Source organism: Orcinus orca, chromosome 7, assembly GCF_937001465.1.
Source record: "Orcinus orca chromosome 7, mOrcOrc1.1, whole genome shotgun sequence".
NCBI classification, from domain to species: Eukaryota; Metazoa; Chordata; class Mammalia; order Artiodactyla; family Delphinidae; genus Orcinus; species Orcinus orca.
In genome coordinates this window covers 31,825,356-31,845,974 of record NC_064565.1, presented here as the reverse complement: position 1 = coordinate 31,845,974, position 20,619 = coordinate 31,825,356, and the positions used below count along the sequence as shown (strand labels likewise).

At 34.8% G+C, this 20,619-nt stretch overlaps 1 protein-coding gene across 1 annotated transcript in view; it reads left to right on the top strand.

The window, feature by feature from the left end:
- LRP1B (LDL receptor related protein 1B) overlaps positions 1 to 20,619 on the top strand; it is a 1,810,989-nt gene that overhangs the window by 1,226,730 nt on the left and 563,640 nt on the right. Inside the window, exon 32 of the mRNA XM_049711954.1 lies at positions 13,281 to 13,430. Coding sequence (XP_049567911.1) covers positions 13,281 to 13,430 — 150 coding nt within the window. The remainder of the gene's footprint in view (positions 1 to 13,280; positions 13,431 to 20,619) is intronic.

Below are 20,619 nucleotides of genomic sequence, written 5' to 3'. Positions count from 1 at the left end.
TGTTTGTTTTTTAGCACATAGTATAAATATAAAACCAAGTTCTTTTGAATGTAACCCTTATTCATTGCAACCCTGTTAATTGCAATTTTTGATCTATCCCAATAGACTAGAGAGACTCTTATCTGTAAATTAACTATAAAAAATATTATTGGTGATTAACTTTATAGCAGGAAAGTCTTATCTATATTGTCAGTTTAAATTCTTTATTTGTGAGGAATGGCACCAGTAAAGACAATGCTGGTTTCAAGAGTATTGTAGATACTGATTAAAATAGATTAAAACTGTGTTGCATAGTAACTTTTTTTTTAAGTTAGCATTTTCACTGTGTGCTTGAACCACTTTCTTAAAATATATTCAGCAAGTTATATTGTTTACTAATTTACACAAAATACTGAAATATTTCAGATTATTGTGTTTTCTTTTCTAAAAGTTCTTTTTTTGCTTTTTTTTTTCTCCTCTCTTAATGGACAATTTAGAGCTGTGATGTGAATAAGTGGACCAAAAAAATTTTTTTTGGTTTATACACAAATTAAAACTGCCTTTTAGTGTAGTATCAAGGTTAAGTCTCATAAGGAAACATTTGATAGTAGAAGAATTTTTGAAATACTCTCAAGAATTCATGCCACTGTAATCCCACTTTATAAGTTTCTTTTAGAACTATCCCCCTGAGATGATTTGTAAAATGGAATTTTTCAGTGCTATAAGTGAACATATGAATGTGTGAAAAAATAAGTACAAACCTGTTTTTGTTGGTATACAATGACTGTCATACCTATGAAATACTTACATACATAGGGATATTTGTTACTGTGTTATTTACTCATTGAATTTCACTGATATTTTGCACTGCAGGAAGTTATTGTAATTACTTTCTCATGATGAATCTGTCTGAGCCATCTCTGGCTTAAACTCCTGCCCACTGCATTCCCTGAACCATTTCCATGAAGAAAATTAGGTGATTAGGAAAGCAGGAGCTACTGTTCAGTTGATTTTTCTCCTTTTGCATATTGACTGTCAGATTATAAATTATTTTTGGAAAAAATGTATAGAAAAATGCATGGAAAAAATGTACAAGATGTAAGGAGAAGAAACAATATTCTGTCTCATAAGGCTGGGAAGTGTCAAATGAAAACAATCATTTTCTATAACCCTTTATGAAACCTGTATTCTCACTATGAAGTTACACCTTTGTGGTTGTATGCACTTAGCCTGGGATATATGATGAGGATGTCACTTTGGCAACAAAAATAACATAATTATAGTGACTACTTGTTATGGATTTAGAATATATTAAGCACTTGCAAAATGCTTTTCATTAATCATCTCGTGGTAATCATTTCTGGAAGACTTTCTTACTCTTCCTTTATAGATTCAGAAACCGAGGCTTGTTGAAAGAAATGAGTTGCCTGTGATGAATGGTAGAGTTGGGATTCAAAACCACGTTTATCTGCTTCCAAAGTCATATTAAATCTTAACCATATGCTATGCCTAGAGAGGCTCATTTCATATAGTAATTACCTGACCTCAAGCAAAGATCAAGGAATAAAACTGGTACTCAGTCAAGCATGGAAGGTGGGAAAGAAAAATCTAGAGCTTAGGTACTCCTAAGAAATGTGGGAACAAGTAGGACACTGCAGTCAGCTTTTCTAAGCAGCCAGGGGTATGCAAGAACCAGCCTCACCTCTGTGTCAATTTTGCCTCACAGTTAATTATTTCTGAATCTTTAAATGCATGTTTTAAACAGTAATGTCTCTGATATACTAGGCCTTCTGGTTTGTGGAATTGTTTTCATATTTTAATTCACTGGATTTCCCTTACTTGTTTTCTGTTAAATCCATATGCATGAAATACTTGAAAGAGAAGTGCATAGTGATCTTATCAAAACACCCAACTTGGCATTTTATGAGTGTGTATCACTGAAGACCAAGTAATTGCAGCCTTCAGGCAGTTTGGGCTGAATAACTTTGTTTCTGTTAAATACAAATCAACATTCCCATTATACATTGTTGAACTAAGTATTTTCAATTAAGATTTATTGCTCAGTCTTGGATACATTAAATGCTTAGAGCAGTTTACAAAATGGGATTTTAATTTACTACTTAAAGCCATTTCAGAGTTTAAAATGTTTATATATTATGAATTTTATCCCTCAAGCCTCATATAAAGCATATTGGCTTGTCAATCAGCATTACCCTTCATGGTTTATTCTTAAGTATCTAGTATAACTACATATTTTATTTTCTTGATGTTTTCTGTTCATTTTAAATGTAATCCCAGGGCTTCCCTGGTGGTGCAGTGGTTAAGAATCTGCCTGCCAAAGCAGGGTAAATGGGTTCGAGCCCTGGTCCAGGAAGATCCCATATGCCGCAGAGCGACTAAGCCCGTGCACCACAACTACTGAGCCTGTGCACCACAAGGAAGAGTAGCCCCCGCTCACCACAACTAGAGAAAGCGTGCACACAGCAACAAAGACCCAACTCAGCCAAAAATAAATAAGTTTTTTTAAAAATAAATAAATTAATGTAATCCCAACCAAAAGTCATTTGTTTACTCAACCTTCAAGTATACCTTCTTGAAACCTACCAAACATTTTTTTTATTGTTTAATTATTCTAACCCTTATATGTGGATTTTTAAATCTATTCATGGATAATATTCATAAACACTGTTTACCATATCAAAAGAACTCAAGGACCTCAATTTTTAAAAATAAGGTGAAAATAAATTTCTGGATATGTTTCCTTGCTTGATGTAATACAGTTATATATATACTTATTACTCAGCACAGTTATATTTATTATGTATGAAGTTTAATCAACATATAGAGCTATGCACCCCAAAAGAAATGATAATAATAGGTTACCAAAAAGAATGGAGGAATTAACAAACTGATATTAAAATTACACATTCATATACACACAAATAATTTAAATTTGTTACATTTTTTAATCTGATCATTTACTCATTCAAATGTTATGGAGTGTAAAAAAAAAAGTTATTAAAAAAAAGGTTATGAAGTGCATACTAGGTTCCAGACTCTGAAAATAAAACCTGGGACACATTATCAAAGTCATAGTCCAGTAAAGGGAAAAAACAGAAATATAAACCATTTGATGGGACCTTTAGTAGAGTTACACAACAACAAAAACCAATATTGTTCATGAGTACTGTATCCAGACACCATAAAGATAATGTAAGTAGACACTATAAAAATAGTACAACTAATTCTTGGTGAGAAAGAAAAATAGAGGAATGAGTTGTAACCAAATTGGTGATATTTTGTAACTTCAACTGGACCTTGAAGGAAACATATGCTTTTGTTTTTAAGGTATGACGGAAGAAGGGGCTTTCCTTATTCTTTTTAGTTTTTTTTTGAAGATGTTGGGGGTAGGAGTTTATTAATTAATTTATTTATTTTTGCTGTGTTGGGTCTTCATTTCTGTGCGAGGGCTTTCTCTAGTTGTGGCAAGCGGGGGCCACTCTTCATCATGGTGCGCGGGCCTCTCACTACCACGGCCTCTCGTTGCGGAGCACAGGCTCCAGACGCACAGGCTCAGTAGTTGTGGCTCATGGGCCTAGTTGCTCCGCGGCATGTGGGATCTTCCCAGACCAGGGCTCGAACCCGTGTCCCCTGCATTAGCAGGCAGATTCTCAACCGCTGTGCCACCAGGGAAGCCCTCCTTATTCTTAGTAGGAAAAAAAAAAACAGGTTTAAAAGGCACAAAATCATGATATATCTAAAAAAACTGAATTATTCTGCATGTCTGGGGAAAAAAATATCTAATACAAGGGAATATTTAGGATAATATTGACAGGAACTATAATTTTAAAATATTCAAATGACACAATTCAGTGATTTTAAAAATAGTTTGCTCTATTTTACCTATCAAGCTATAAGTATAGCTTAGGGAAATTATAAAACTGTAGGCATTAAACCTTTTAAAATGATCTTTTAGAACAAAATACTTCTTAAGAAATAAACTGTCACTGACTCTGTTTTTCCTCTAATTTTGCATGTTATTTTCACAAGGCACATAATTCTAAGAGCTTGAACTATAAGATACATTGTTCCAAGTAAGAGCTTGGGACATTAAGAGCTTGAAATATAAATTGTCCCAAGTAAAATGATTTATGTGAGGGAGAATGGAGGAGATGCTGAAATCCTAACTTGATACAATAAGTAATAAGGAACTAATTAACTTAGGTCTGTAACTGTGTGTCATCAGTGACTTTTTTTGTTTTAATTCATTTATTTATTTATCTTTGGCTATGTTGGGTCTTTGTTGCTGAGCACAGGTTTTCTCTAGTTGCGGCGAGTGGAGGCTATTCTTTTTTGTGGTGCACGGGCTTCTCATTGCAGTGGCTTCTCTTGTTGCAGAGCACAGGCTCTAGGCACACAGGCTTTGGTAGTTGTGGTGTGTGGGCCCCGTAGTTGTGGCTCGCAGGCTGTAGAGTGCAGGCTCAGTAGTTGTGGCGCACAGGCTTAGTTGCTCTGCGGCATGTGGGATCTTCCCGGACCAGGGCTCGAACCCATGTCCCCTGCATTGGCAGGCAGATTCTTAACCACTGCACCACCAGGGAAGCCCCATCAGTGACTTCTTAAAGTGGAGTGAATTGAGAGGATTATTTCAAGGAATCCTTTAGATCAAGTTAAGATGAGGGCAATATAGATACTTGGAGTAGAAGAAAAAAACCGAAAAAGTATTTCCTCTATCCTAGGTTCTCTGGCTAGGGCCCTGGAAATTAGACTGACAACAGACAAATTAAAAAGAGGAAAACAGAGTTTATTAACTCTCATAGCACATATACATATGAGAGAAACTCATTGAAGAGTAACTCAAAGGAGTGGTTAGAACTTGTGCTTATATAGCATCTTACCAAAGAACAATAAATTTGTAGAGAAATAAAAAGATAAAGGAAAAAGGTTTTAAACTTTCAAGGAAGGCGTACTATGAGAAGGTAAATATATGAGGAAAACTAAGGAAAGATAAGGGTCATTTCGGTAACTTTTGTTACATAGATTCCTCTCAGTGCTGTCTCTGGGCTGGTAAATCTAGACCCGTCTCTGGTGATTAAGAGGCTAAGCCCGCTTTCAGCAAAAAGGGAGGGCAGAGAGCTTTGATTTTTGGTGTCTGTTTTTTCTTAATTATCTTCAGGACAAAATAATCTTTAAACCAAAGAGGTCTATTTTGGTGTGGCATATTCTGAATGCCCTACATTCTCAACTTTTTGTTGAATAATATTTTTGAATTGAAATTTTTATTGAGGTAATTTTAGATTCACGTGCGGTTATAAAAAATAATGCAGAGGGGTTCCGTGTATACTTTATCTAATTTTCCCCAATTGGAATATTATGTAAAACTACAGTAAAATATTACAACTCAGATATTGACCTTAATACAATCCACCAATCTTATTCAGATTATGTATTATTAGTATTCATTTGTGTGTTTGTATAGTTAGATCTGTACAATTTTATAACATGTATAGGTTGCTGTATCCAATATCAGAGTCAAAATACTGAATAAACTGAATTGAGTTCTGTGGATAAGTGGATGGGAAAAAAGAAAAGCAAAATAAGATAATGAATAATTCCAATATCACAACAATCCTTCCTGATACCCTTTTATAACCACACCTACCCCCTCCTCCCCCTTTTTTTCCTCCCCACACTATCTTCCATTTCTAAAATTTTGTCATTTATTTATTTTGCGGTGTACGCGGGCCTCTCACTGTTGGGGCCTCTCCCGTTGCGGAGCACAGGCTCCGGACGCGCAGGCTCAGCGGCCATGGCTCACGGGCCCAGCCGCTCTGCGGCATGCGGGATATTCCCAGACCGGGGCACGAAACCCGTGTCCCCTGCATCGGCAGGCGGACTCTCAACCCCTGCGCCACCAGGGAAGCCCTAAAATTTTGTCATTTTAAAATGTTATATAAGTGGAATCATACAGTATGTAAGCTTTTGGGTTGACTTTTTTCCACTTAGCATTTATCCTTGTAGAGTCATCAAAATTGTTTCATGTGTCAATAGTTTGTTATTGTTGTTTTTTTCTTTCCTTTTTAATGCTGAGTAGTATGCCATGGTATGTACATATCATAGTTTACCTAAACATTCTCCTGTTGAAGGAAATGGGATGATTCCAGTTTCTGACTGAAGCCAAATCCGTCCTCTATACACCGACACTGAATTAAATCTCGGAGACAGTGTTTTGGGTGAAGTAGAAAAGAATAGCTTTATTACTTTGCCAGGCAAAGGGGGCCACAGCAGGCTAATGCCCTCAAAACTGTGTGTCTCCACCTTGTGGGGGGTGGGGGGGGGACTCGTGGTGTGAGGAGTCTTATAGTCCTGGGTCAGGGTTGCTGATTAAGATCAGGGGACGGTAAGCGCAGGGCCCGCATTCCTTCAATTCAGACCTTCTCTGGAATGAAGAATGCTTGTCAAGCAGGTAACGTCTTCCATTTGGGGGCTTTAGTTCTGAGAAGAGCTCAAAGATAATGTTATGTATATCCCTTGAGGGGGAACCAGGACACTGCCCCTAGACTGTACTATTGTCTCTTGACTGCTCCTCCCTTATCTCCACATCCCCTCCCTTCCCTGATTAGCAGCTGTTTGAACCTGCCCTTTGGAACTCAGGGAAGGGGACACAGAAAGGCTTTTGTACCCAGGAGGCCCATAGGGTCCTGCTCCATTTCATGACTACAACAAATAAAGCTGTTATAAACATTCATGTACAAGTTTTTGTGTGAACATCCATTTTCATTTCTCTGGGATAAATTCCCAGGAGTGCAATTAGTGGGACCTATGGTAACAATATGCTTAATTTCATAAGAAACTGCCCAGTTCTTTTCCAGAGTGGCTGTACCATTTTACGTTCCAACCAGCAATGTGTCAGTGATATAGTTTTTTCCTACGTCTTTGCCAGCATTTATTTTTGTCACTAGCTTTATTGTAGTCATTTTTATAAGTGTGTAGTGATACTCATTGTCATTTTAGTTTGCATTTTCCTGTGACGTTAAACATCTTTTTCATGTACTTACTTGCCGTATGTATATCTTCTGTGAGATTTCTGTTCATTCATTTTCCCCATTTTCTAATTCTATTTTTTTTTAAACTATTGAGTTTTGAGAGTTCTTTTCAAGATCCTAGTCTTTTGATGGATATGTGGATGGCAAATACTTTGTCTCAGGCTGAAGCATATTTCTGATTGGCTTTCATAGAACAGATGTTTCTAATTTTGATGTATTTGTATAATTGAGAAAATACTGTATTAAAAATTAAGTGCACAATCTGAGTATTTCTCATTAAATTATCTCAAAATTATCATTTGTAGGGATTACCAGAGAAATGGTTGTAAATTTTAAAAATAGGATTTTAGCTTGAAAGGGAAATACAAAAACCTATACTACTAATAAATAGGTAAAATGTATTAAGTACATCTATGTACCAGACACTAGGATATGAGGCCCTTTTATAACCTTCTTATTATTACAGCCTCACAATGGTGAAGTGAGTGTGTAGCCACAAAGGCTACCTAGCCTTCTGTCAGATCAACCCAGAGACGCTTAGACAAAGTGATTGGAGGGTGGCCGTTTATATTTGTGTTCACTTTAGAGAGAATCCAGGGACACAAACAGTAATTTGGGCTTCCTCAGGATATTTATTCTTTTTTTTCTTTTAATAGATCTTTATTGGAGTATAATTGCTTCACAATACTGTGTTAGTTTCTGTTGTACAACAAAGTGAATCAGCCATATGCATACATATGTATGCATACATACATAGGGAGCCTCCCTCCCACCCTCCCTATCCCACCTCTCTAGGTCATCTCAAAACACCGAGCTGATCTCCCTGTGCTATGCTGCTGCTTCCCACTAGCTATCTATTTTACATTTGGTAGTGTGTATATGTTGATGCTACTCTCACTTCGCCCCAGCTTCCCCTTCCCTGACACCATAAAGCATAAACAAGACGAAAAGACAACGCTTAGAATGGGAGAAAATATTTGCAAAGGAAACAATGGACAAAGGATGAATCTGCAAAATATACAAACAGCTCATGGAGTTCAATATCAAAAAAACAAGGAATTCAATTAAAAAATTGGCAGAAGACCTAAATAGACATATCACCAGAGAAGACATACAGATGTCCAAGAGGCACATGAAAAGATGTTCAACATCACTAATTATTAAAGAAATGCAAATCAAAACTGCAATGAGGTATCACTTCACACCAGTCAGGATATTTATTCTTTATCTTACAAAATCTAAGTATTCTCAGAAGGGATAAAGCATTTCTTGAGATAGCCTAATTGTGAGTAGGCAATTAATCCTATTCTACTTCTCCATGGAATAACAATGCTTCTTTGAAGCTAAAAGTTCAATGTTTCAGAGAAAGTGCTGCCCCAGGAATAATCATGCCTGTTTTGGTGTACTATGAAAAGATCTCCATTTTGGAATATCCAGAACATTATAATTATTCTACAAGTATAGTAGGGCATACAACTTTACAATATTTTCCCATTTTTTGTGTTTTCAATAGCCAGTTTCTACAACTTTCACAATTCCAGAAGCAGAAGTTGTGTTCCATTGTCTGAACATAACACTACAAAGAAAATATTTAGAAGATTTCAATGTTATTTATATGCGTCTAGAGGCCTTGAAGTTAATCATCTACATTTAAATATCCATAGTATGTTTTTTTCCCTATCTACATCTTTAGTATTCCTCTGTCTCCAGAGATCTCATCATGACCTACTTTCCAGCAAAATTTAAAAGGCCTCATTGAACCTTTTAAAAATTCAAATTTAAAAGATTATAAAAATATGCAGTGTTTAAAAGAAATTTCTTAAATTTTGTATTCCAAAATGACCTGGAGAGAGTTCTTAAAAATACTGATGCCTGGGACCAACATAAACCAATTAAATTAGAATTTCTGTGATTGGGATCGGTATTTTTAATAGCTTTCCAGATAGTTATAATGCACTGCTAGGGGTGAAAATTTTGAAATTAAATTTGACAAGTGATGGCAAAAATTAGATAATTACTATCCCTAGAAAGCCTCAATTAAAAAAATTTTTTCTATATATTTGCATTTTTGTTTTAATTCCACATTGCATGGTATATTGATTTTATTTTGAGTGATATAAAAAAGAAAAGAAATGAGACACATAAAAATGAACTTTCCAGTCTTAATTGTAACAATACTTAAAACTTAATGGACTTAATTTTTTTAGTGATATATGGAAAATATAGTTAGATTATATTTTTTAAAAATGTGTAGTTGTTTCTTATATCAGTGTATGGAATGTTCCTACTATGAGAGCAGTTATATAATTTTCGCAAGTTACATTGTCTAAATTAAAAAATAAGCTGGTTTAAATCAAATGTTCAAATAAAATAATATATTAAGTGAAATCTTTGGTTTAAAATAATGAGTGTTAAAATCAAAGCAGATGGATTACCTCTGCATTTTTATAATAATAGAAAAGATAGGTAAAAAGGTAGGTTTTTCTTTTCATAAAGGTTTTTCAGTTTAGATGATGACTTTTCTTCCATTGATATACCTATTATATTATTTAATCTCAATTTTTTCTTTTGATTACCAGATCCAGATGATTTTAAAAATAAATATGTCTGGCAGAAATGACTCTATATTACTAATGGCATATTCTTCAGACAGACCTTACAGTCCTTTTGAAGATATTTTAATCTTAGTTACCCATTCTGAGGATCTTCTAGTACAGACATAATTATATTTCTCTGCACAGGTTCCAGAACAGTTTTATGGGCATGCTTATATTTGATCTGTTTTCTCATGGCTCTTGACTTAGTATGCTAAAATCATTGAGTAGCTTCAATTACATCAAAACCACTATTAGTTTACTGCTTAATGATTTATCTTTTGAAATTATTCCAATAGATGGATACCAATTAATTCTTCAATGTTATTAAAACCTAAGCATAATAACAAAGTTTAAAAATCTTATGTAAAACATTTATATTAATGAAGTTTAAAAATATGTACTTCTAAACATGCTCATCTATGAATTTAAAATGTATATCATCAGTTTCTTGAATTCATAATAGGATTATTAAAATATTTCAGTTCTCTTGTATACACCTGGAAATAAACACGCTCAAGGGCATTCTGGGGTTAAGCTAATATATCTGACAGGAGAGAAGTTATATGTAGGTGGCTAGGTGACATATCACATACATATATAGATTAAAATAGGAACTTTAATTTTTTTTCCTGTAAACCTTAAAACTATTAATCCTAAACTATTTTGTATTAACATTGATATAAAAAATATAAGCCATACCAAGTAGCTCTATTGAATCATTGCCTTTCCTCCCTATTTTCATAATACATGGACATTAGTATAGTAGAAAAATTCTGTCGTGGGGATAATTCAACTTTACTAGGCAGAACTCCTTGAAGACAACTTATAATTTTCATAGTGGAGTTAGTTAAATACCCCATGCCTTCATTCAGTGTTTATAAATTTTCTTCTCTGCTCTAGGCATCATGCTCAGCGCTGAAGGTGAAAAGCTCACAATGACAACAGCTTCTTTCCTCTCAGCACGCACAGTCCAGGGACAAAGATGTTCAGTAGTAAAAACTGGGGAACTCTGACCCAAACTCTGCAACTTCTCTGCTCTGTATAACTGCTTTACAAAAACCTAAGTTCGGGTCTAGAAAGTGCAGTTTTAGGTAGATGAGAAAATTCTGATATTGTGGGTTAATCTGGAGTTGAACGTATTCAATATGTACCCTCTCCTTACAAAAAGGAGTTGAAGAAACTTAAACAAACACATTCCCTAAGATGGAACAGATAAGAATATTGATTTAAAAAATCAAAGTGAAGGAAAATAATCGATTATCCTGTTGAAGCCAGAAGTGAAGTTTATGGTATAAATGCAATTCCTTTACAATTGCCAGAGATGGGTCACAAATCTGACTCTTCAGTTTCTTTGCAGTCAAAGCAAAGAGAGAAATATGATCAGTTACAATTTTATATTTTCTGCATAAAGCTTTTTCTGGCACTGAGTCCTGAAAGAGATTTCTCCCATGGGTCCTTATATAAAGAGGTCACACTGTGATATATTATTTCAGACACTATATCCTGGCAAGTGTAACAGTGGGTTTCCTATGGCTACTTCTTATACCATCTTTCATTTAAACCAAGGGCACAATGCCAAAGTTCAATTCAGCAAGAGATTCCAAGATGGAGAAAAACTTAGCAAGCTAAAAATGCAGATAACTCTCTGATGGTTCAGCTTGATTGAGAGGTAAAGTTTGGAATACACAAGGAGATAGGTAACTTTTCTTAAAGGGAATTTTTCATAAATGTATTCATTAATTTGATACTTGCTGAAAATTTGGCAGTAGAAAGTTTGGGGTTATATTTTGTACCATAAATCTATAGTAAAGATATGCTTCATTGCGGTTTAAAGATGGAATTACGTGCTTTAGATGGTCAACTAAGTAGAAGGTAAAATAAACCACTTCTGAAAATTAAGCTGTCTAAACCAGAATTTATTAATACCAGAAAAGATAGATGGAGGTGACTTAGGAAGTACCTGTAGAATAACCAAACTCTCTCTCATAAAAAAATGGAATGATGGGGCTTCCCTGGTGGCGCAGTGGTTGAGAGTCCGCCTGCCGATGCAGGGGACACGGGTTCGTGCCCCTGGTCCGGGAAGATCCCACATGCCGCGGAGCAGCTGTGCCCGTGAGCCATGGCCGCTGAGCCTGTGCGTCCGGAGCCTGTGCTCCACAACGGGAGAGACCACAGCAGTGAGAGGCCCGCGTGCCGCAAAAAAAAAAAAAAAAAATGATGAATGATTTTCACCATGAAAGTATTATATCATAGAATATGGCTGTGATAGTTTTTATTTGATTAATTTTTTCATAGTAATTAAAGCCAATTACCCACAGTGGTTATCAAAAAAAAAATCTGAAAATTTTATCCCTGCAATGTCTAATTTTATGCCTTGTGATTTTTCTGGTGAATCTCCCAGACTTTTGTTAAGAAAACATACCAATAAGTCAGTAAATAGCTGGTATATTGTATAGGCTTGTTTTATTATTGCTACTTGCTGAAAACTGGTCCACTCTCTGGATTGGGACTAACTGTAGTTGAGAATATTTTGGATATGGTATCACTTTCTCAATGTACTTGAACTCGTACGATTCTCTCCAATTGTCTTCCTTCTTTCTTTCTTCCTTCTTGTCTTCCTTTCTTCTTTCTTTCCTTTTCTTCATCTTGGTTTGTTTTTTTTTTTTTAAATAGGGAAGGGACTTTTTTGTAGTTTGTTCACTACATTTTGTGAGGGAGATCCCAGAAACACTTTATTTATTGTATGCCTGAGGATGTGCCCACATGTGCTTTTTCGTTAAGTAGCTGTGGGTCACAGAAGACCAACATGGAGCCACAGTGTTACTGTTACAATGTAGATCATAAGCCTACTGAGAATGCCTGTAATTAATTAGATGTATACCCTTGGCAATCAAAATTTACGTGTCCTGATACCTTTGAAAACCATGAACACCCCTATAATGTATGTAATTGTTCATAAACTACAAAAAGCTAACTTACAGTGATACACTGTGCCATAAAGGGACAATGGTCTTAAGCCATTGGCTTGGTTCACTTGCTGTATGGTTTGTTTCTCAATGGCGTCTCCTATATGAGCCCAATTCACTGCCATGCTTCAGTGAAATTACTAATTGTTGAAATTCTCCTACCTTTGGATTTACTTGAAAACTACTGAAAACACCAATTTAAATCTATAACTTTCTAAAGTAACTTTTACTAAAAGTAAAGGAGAAATTATAAATATCATTAATAAGTATCCCAAATGAGTTTTACACATTAAAATTTTCTGAGGCAAAGCAGCGTAATGAAGAGGGCAGACACTCAGTTTAGAAACAGAAACTTTCTTAAAATTTCCAGAATGTCCACTTACTAGCTATGGCCTCAAATAGATTTCTTAACTATTCTAGGTATTATTTTCCTTATCTGTAAAATGGAACAGTCATTCCTCTTAATGTCATAAAATTGTTATGATAACAGAGATAACCACTGTGTCTCTAAAAGTATATTATTTGACGGGTAGTTAAAACAGTGTGTGTATATCTCCCTGTTAGCCAGATCTTATTTTTAAAGACAAAAATCTGAGCCTGAAACTGATTTTTTTCCCCCAAACCCCAGTGCTAGGTGAATATTATAATTTAAGTGACTACCGTTATGTTTAAATTGTATAATTTAATTACAGGACTATCAATAGACTATGTGGAAAACAAACTTTATTGGATCAGTTCGGGAAATGGAACCATAAACAGATGCAACCTGGATGGTGGTAATTTAGAAGTAATAGAGTCAATGAAAGAAGAATTGACAAAAGCTACAGCCCTAACCATCATGGGTAAGTACAATGATACTATAGCTAGGATGCTTGTATTGATTGGGGTTGATTAATTGTGACCTGTTAAAGCTTAGAAAAGACTGCTCCATTAACACCAGAAGCACATTCAAATTGCACATCTCTAAGGGAGTTTTTCTTTTCTTTTTCTTTTTTTAACCTTAGCAAACAAACTTAAAAGATTATCCAGATCAGTGACTTAGTGCTATTAGCAATAATAACTTCACTGTTATTGATTCTTGGGGTATTATTATTCTTGGTATTATTTTACGATCATTTTCTGTGTTCTACTATAGTGTTCTAAAGTGCAAGGACCTTGTGTATTTGTCACAATAAGGTAAAATATTATCTCTGCTTATAAAGGATAGATTGATCTACACAGACAGTTGAAGAAACAAGGCCACAGTGTCATTGACCAATGATTTAAATTATTCTTCCACAAAAATTCTTTATATATACACACAAACACACACACACACACACACACACACACACACAGAGATTATACCTGACTAGTGGTTATTTTAGAATAGGATTTATTTACAATTGTCTCATAAGTCAATAAGAAAATAAAGTTATTTTGTATTACCCAGCTTTACCAAATTAACAAGAAAATTTTGTTGTATGTGTAGTTTTACATTTTTTAAATCACCTGAGTAAAAACAGCAGAGCTTAAATTCTGAAAGTGGTTTGGTAAACTGCAACAATCCCCAGTCAACACCAACACTACGTTTTCAAAAATTGAATTCCAGCATACTTCGTGAAATCAACCCAAACTAGCGAATAATATAGCCAAGGAACCCAGTAAGTTAGAGGAAGCGTGATAAAAATATGTCATAACATTTCAAGAGATGTCATTGACTTTTAGTGAATATATACATATATATATATCACAAACTTTATATACTGTAAAAATCATTGCCTCATAGAAAAATGTAGGCTTTATAAAAATTTATTTCTGCTAACGTGATTGCTACCGACCCTGCTATGAGTAGGAAATGAGTACTAAACTTACAGAACTCAGTGCTATGAACAAAATCTCAAAAAATGGAGTAGTCCATTTTAGCAAAAAAATAAAGTAAGTTAGTTTTGTTTCCTAATAAAATAGAAGAGACAAAGCATGGATGAAATCATTAAGCATATATTGGATCAGAGCTGTGAATCTTATTTATTTGACATCAGTGCTGTATGGGAACCGATCTTGAGTAAATTAAAATTCTTTTAACAAGTGAATGGTTATGTATCTGTACTTCTCCCTGCCACCATAATTTGATTAACACTGAAAGATAAAAAATAAAGAAATCTATTAATACCTCATCACCAAAGAGAAGCAGGAGAGCAACTTCTACTTTCTGAAGTTCCCTAGCTGGTCTCTGAATTTGTCCTTCTGTTCAGATTCCCCCTTCTTTCAGAACCTCTCTACTCTTTCTCTTTGGGGATGGTATAAAGTGTGATGAGGACCTGCTTCCTGCTGAGGCTGAATAGTATAGTCATATAAAAAAGACAATAAAAAAAGGAGAACCTTACCACTATCCAGGGGATTACTGATGATTACAGCTATAAATGTTTAAGAAGAAATTTGCCTACAGTGATACTGAAATTGCACATCCAGGAACAAAGAAATATTGTAATATGAAATGACCAGTTATATACCAGCTTCTCAGACTACCTAGGTGATGGATGATAAGTAACTGAAAGTTTGTGTTTCACTAAAATTTAGGAGTGGTTTTCCTGAAATTGAGTTAATAATCTCTTTGGACGCATTTCACAATTTTTTAAACTTAAAATATTATAATTTGTAACTCTCTGGGGGCTCCTAGTTTTACTTGGAATAGTATATACAGAATAAACTGAAAGAAGCTTTGAAATATTAAAATTAGGTAAAGCAATAGATATTTGGTAATACCTAGATTAAAATAAAGCAATTATTTGATGATTCAACCAAGTCCAAGACCCAAAGACCAAGATTGCTATATCTAAGTTTCACAAACCTTATGATACTTCTTTCAAGAGGTAGAGTTTAACTTCCCTCCCTTTGAGTGCAGGCTGGACTTAGTGACTCACTTCTAATGAATAAAATAAGGCAAATATGACGGCGTTTGACTTTGGAGATGAGGTCATAAAAGGCATGAGCCTTCCTCCTTGCCCTCTCTCTCTTGGGTCCCTCACTCCGGGCAAAGCCAGGTGACAGTTATGAGGTCCCACAAGCAGCCCAGTGGAGAAGTCCACACAGCAAGGAACTGAGACCTCTAGTCAATAGCCGTATGAGTGAGCCATCTTGAAAGCAGAGCCTCCAGCCCAGTCAAGATTTCAGTTGAGTCAGCCAAAGCCAATGCATTACAGCAACCTCAAGAGAGACTCCAAACCAGCACCACCCACATAGTGGCTCCCAGATTCCTGATCCATAGAAACTATGTGAGACAATGAATGTTTATTGTTTTAAGATACTGAATTTTGGGGTTAATTTGTTATACAGCAATAGATAACTAATTCATGTAATTCCATCTATAGAACTCATTCATTTACGAATAGATTCACAAATTCAAATACTTATTTAATAGAGTGAGGCAAGTTATAAATAGTAAAGTGTGTCAGGTGTGATAAAATCCAATGGCTCAACATGATAGTAAGTAGCAACTGAGTCTAGACTTCAGTATCTAGACTTACTTGAGGGTGGCAGAAAGTATGATAAAACCGGAGAGAGCTAATGGTCCACTTGAGGTAGAACACCTCTCACCTCCACTTACTTTTTACCATAAGGAACATTAACAGGTTGTGCCAGACATTTCATTTTTCATGAGAAGCAAGAAATCTAGATTTGTTGTTGTTGTTTAAATCTCGAAATTTTAAAATGTTACCAAATTATCACATTACAAAAATACCATGCAGGCCAACATACTGCACATATAGGCTAACTGTGAAGGCTAACACTCTACAAACCAAGAAAATTAACGAATAACAAAAACACCACCACAACAATCATCTGTGTGCTTGATTCATCCCAGTGGCACCACCTAGTTACCACCTCTGGTTCAGTCATCTTTTATGCTGGTGATGTTGAATTGTAGAGTGAAAAGGATGGAGCTAAGGCAGCTAATGCCCAGTTGTACCATTGGAGGGGACTTGGTAGAAAAAAATAATAATAATCTGGGAGAGCTGGCATAACCTACAGAGGTGAGCAGGACATATGATTTCTCACCAAGCTTTTGTGGTCTTGTTTGACCAGACCTTGTATTCTGCCTGAGGTATATACAAATGAAGAGCATACGAATGTGAGGTCAACTTCTTATTTGAGTTCAACTGTTGACAAGGAAATGTAACTTCTAAATGTAGAGCTTGCACCTTAACAGCAATGGATACTTAATTCCATTCATTCTTTCAACGTGTATTCACTAGTGCCTACCATATTGCCAGGCATTGCTATATATGGTGGTGAGAATCCTAACTTCATCAAATTTGCAGAAAAGCAAGGAAGACAGACACTGAGGAGGATGGAAAATGCACAGAATTATAGGTAACTGTTAAGGAACAAAAAAAGAGAAAAAAAGGACAAAGCAGGGAAAAGAGATAAAAAAGTATATAAAAAGATATAAAAAGGTAAAAAAGTATATAAAATTTTAGGTTTTAGGTTGAATGGCCCAGAAGAGTGAAAGAATGTGAACCAACAAAAACTGTTTTAGTTGTTCATTTGGTTTTCAGTTGTGTTATTAAATGCTTTGTTTTAAAAAATATTTTTAAAGTAATTTAATTATATCGAAATAAACCTTCACAGGTGATTCTGATAATTTACCAGGTTAGACATCTTTTAAGTTGACCATGGTTCAAATACAGTGTTGTCTGTGATTCACCTTTTCTCCAGTGAGTCACTTGGTCAGAAGTGATTTACACATCGTGTACAATGGCTGTTTGATGAGGACTCTTAACACCGTTTACTGTGGACTGAATGTTTGCGTTTCCCCAGATTCATATGTTGGAGCCCTAATGTGATGGTATTAGGAGGCGGGGCCTTTGGGAGGTAATTAGGTCATGACATTCAAGCTTCCATAATGGGATTAGTGTCCTTCTAAGAAGAGACCAGAGAGCTTGCCTCTCTGGGCTGTGAGATTACAGCAAGTAAGTGCTGATATCCTGATCTTGGACTCCAGTCTCCAGAACTGTGAGAAATAAATTCCTGTTGTTTAAGTCACTTAGTCTATGGTATTTCTGTTAGAGCAACCCAAACTAACTAAAATACCATTCCAGTTAGCTGATATAAGCTGACTAGCCTATAAACTTTGAACATCAAATTCTTCCCCATTTTAAAGAATGACCTTGTCAATTTTCTTTTCCCAAATGTCAGAGCTAACAAATAAAATAGTTGCTGCTTTCAAACACAATAGCTGGTAGCTCTAAAATTATATCTACTACTTATTTTTCTTAGATAATTTTTCTCAGTATTTAGCAGTTTTTAAATCATTTTTTTTATAAATATATTTCAGTTTCATGATATAAGGTTACTCTAAAACATTTTCTTACATGATGTCCAAGAGGTTTGTGTTATAAAATAGTGTATAGTCAACTATGTTATATTTAACTATTGATTACCTAGTTTTCAGATACAGAACTTTTTTGTTTGTTTCTATTCACCTTTTCCTCATAACATTTGGCATTTTCCTCATCATTAATGTCTGCAGGAGACAGTGAGGTAATCGCAAATTAATAAAGTTGCTCTTCACTGCCTTTAAGAGGAGAAGGAGGTTAAAACTATTGACTAAAATTAGTGTTTGTGGGTTATTTATGGATTATATTTAACATATTGTTCCTTTTCACTGTCAGCATATGCAGTTTGAGAGCAGACTGCATATATTGTATCCACATTGAAAGAGAAAGTTAGAAAAATGAAAGAAAATACACAAATAAAGCAAATGTACTGGCAGAAATAGGCTGAATAATTTTTAGAGAAAATTAAGATGGAATTTGGGAAATAGCAGGATGGTAACTTAGCTGTATTTTGTACTTTTAGGGTGAGGAAGGGAAGACCTGGGGAAAACGGACCACAGATTTAAAATAAAAATGAGGATATAGATTATTCAATTATAGAATATAAATTATTCAAGCAAACTTGAAGAAATATGCATATCTGTATGGCAATTGTGGATTTAGTGGTCAGCATCTTATTCAATCATAGGTGACCTTCATACAGTCCATAAAAACGTGTCATGTAGTAATTTGTCAAGTTTTACTAGGGCAAGAGTCCTGGGCACTACAAGGGGTATGGGTTTGAATTTAAACCTCCACCCCACGAGCTTTTTTTTCATTAGCTCATATATTACTCCATTGTATATACAGTATTCCCATTGAGATTCAAGTATACATCTACTCTTTTTGTTTCGTTTTGTGGTAAATATGATCTTTGGAAATTGTTCTTACCATAGTACTTGTAAATGGGAATTCTGAAGTTAACATGGCAGGTTCTTCTTGAATGTCAAGGGGTATATATATTAGTAGCCTTCTTTATGTGATTAAATCATAGACTTTTATAATTAAATGTAACCTTAGAGATCTTTAAAGTTATTTTGTCAGTTGAGAAAGTGTACTTCAGATTCCTGTTCCTACTATTCACTAACCAGCTGTGGCTATGGGACAACTACTGAACTCTATGCCTTAATTTTCTACTCTGCAAAAACATGAGCTTTGACCATATGAGCTACAAAGTTTTAAAAACTTGTATGATTTTGTCACTAATGGGTTGATCCAGAGTGCAGGAAATTGTTTAAAATAAACTATTGTCTAAGTTGAAGTAATACAGGAGAAGCAATAAAGACTGGCTAAAAATAAAATTTATGTGTGAAGTTATGTTAATCAGAGTTCATACTAATCTGTTTTAGAAGTTGGGCAAAGTTATTGTTTTGACTTTTAGTTGAGAATTTGGTGGATGTTTACAACATAGGATTGCTTAAATTAATTGTTTTAGAATGGGTTTGTACTTTTTATAAATATCTAAGTAACTACAACACTCATCTGATCTTAGAATCACTTGCAAAAATTGGCAAACTTCTCTTTAAAATAAAAGGAGCTTTGAATCACAGGTAAAGGCAAAAACAAACAAAAAAACCCTACACATTTTCTATGAATACCTAAGCCCTCTCAGTTGACTTTTTCTGTGTTATCAATCACAGTTTAAATATATTATACTATTGATCTGTTTCAAGTAGCAATTTGCCAGAATAGGCTTAAAATGTAAATATTAGAAGGATATTGAACTTTGGCTACAGTTAGGATCGATCAAGGAGGAGAAAAAGGCATATTCTATGTGCATTTTCAGTCTCTTATCATAAACAAACTCAGCCCTGTAACGAGTAAAAAGTTGTCTTCTCTTGATTTGGTTATGAACACTTTTATTTTAAGTCAGTGTTAACAAAATAATCATTTCCCTTTAGGGAGCCCTTGAAAGGCTTTACCAAATGTACCCCTTAAGGACATTTGTTCATACTTTTCATAGGTTCACTTCACAAAATTGAAGTCATCATGATAGATGCTGTGAACATTCTCAGCACATGGATAGTTTGCCATGGAAAACCAAGGCTGTCAGATTAAAATGCTTCCAGAACTGTCTGAATATCAGAGAAGGTCATTTTTATTTGCTTGAGAATGAATACAGTGTTAATATTGTTGGGGATTAAATGTTTTGAGTGTTCCCACTGGAGTTTCTACAGCAAAGCACAATCATCTGATCCCTTTGCTGACCGAAAAAAAAACTCTAAGCTTAATGGCAAAAAAAGTAGTCTTTACCTACACTAACACTTAAGCTCGCTCCACTAATTTCTGAATGATATACTTTATCATTTGTATCTGTATTCTTTCAGCAAATTATTTGGTGTAATGACATTTAGAATTTATTAAAACGTATCTAGCATTTAATTTACATACTTGTATATTTCCTCAAATAATATACTTTATAAATAATACTAGAAATATGAAAAGTGTGTATACAATAAACAACCCAGTAAAACTGGCATGCAGAAATCATCAAAAACCTTTTTTTTTCTACTTTACTTCCTAAGATAAATTACTATGGCAAGTTGTCATGACATCTATGAAACATTATAAATGATAGCAAGTGACAGGCTGTAAGTCTGGTGCATTTAGTCTTGCTAAGATCCTTAGACTGAGCACTTGTGGATTCACACTGAAATCTGGCCTGAAAGGATTC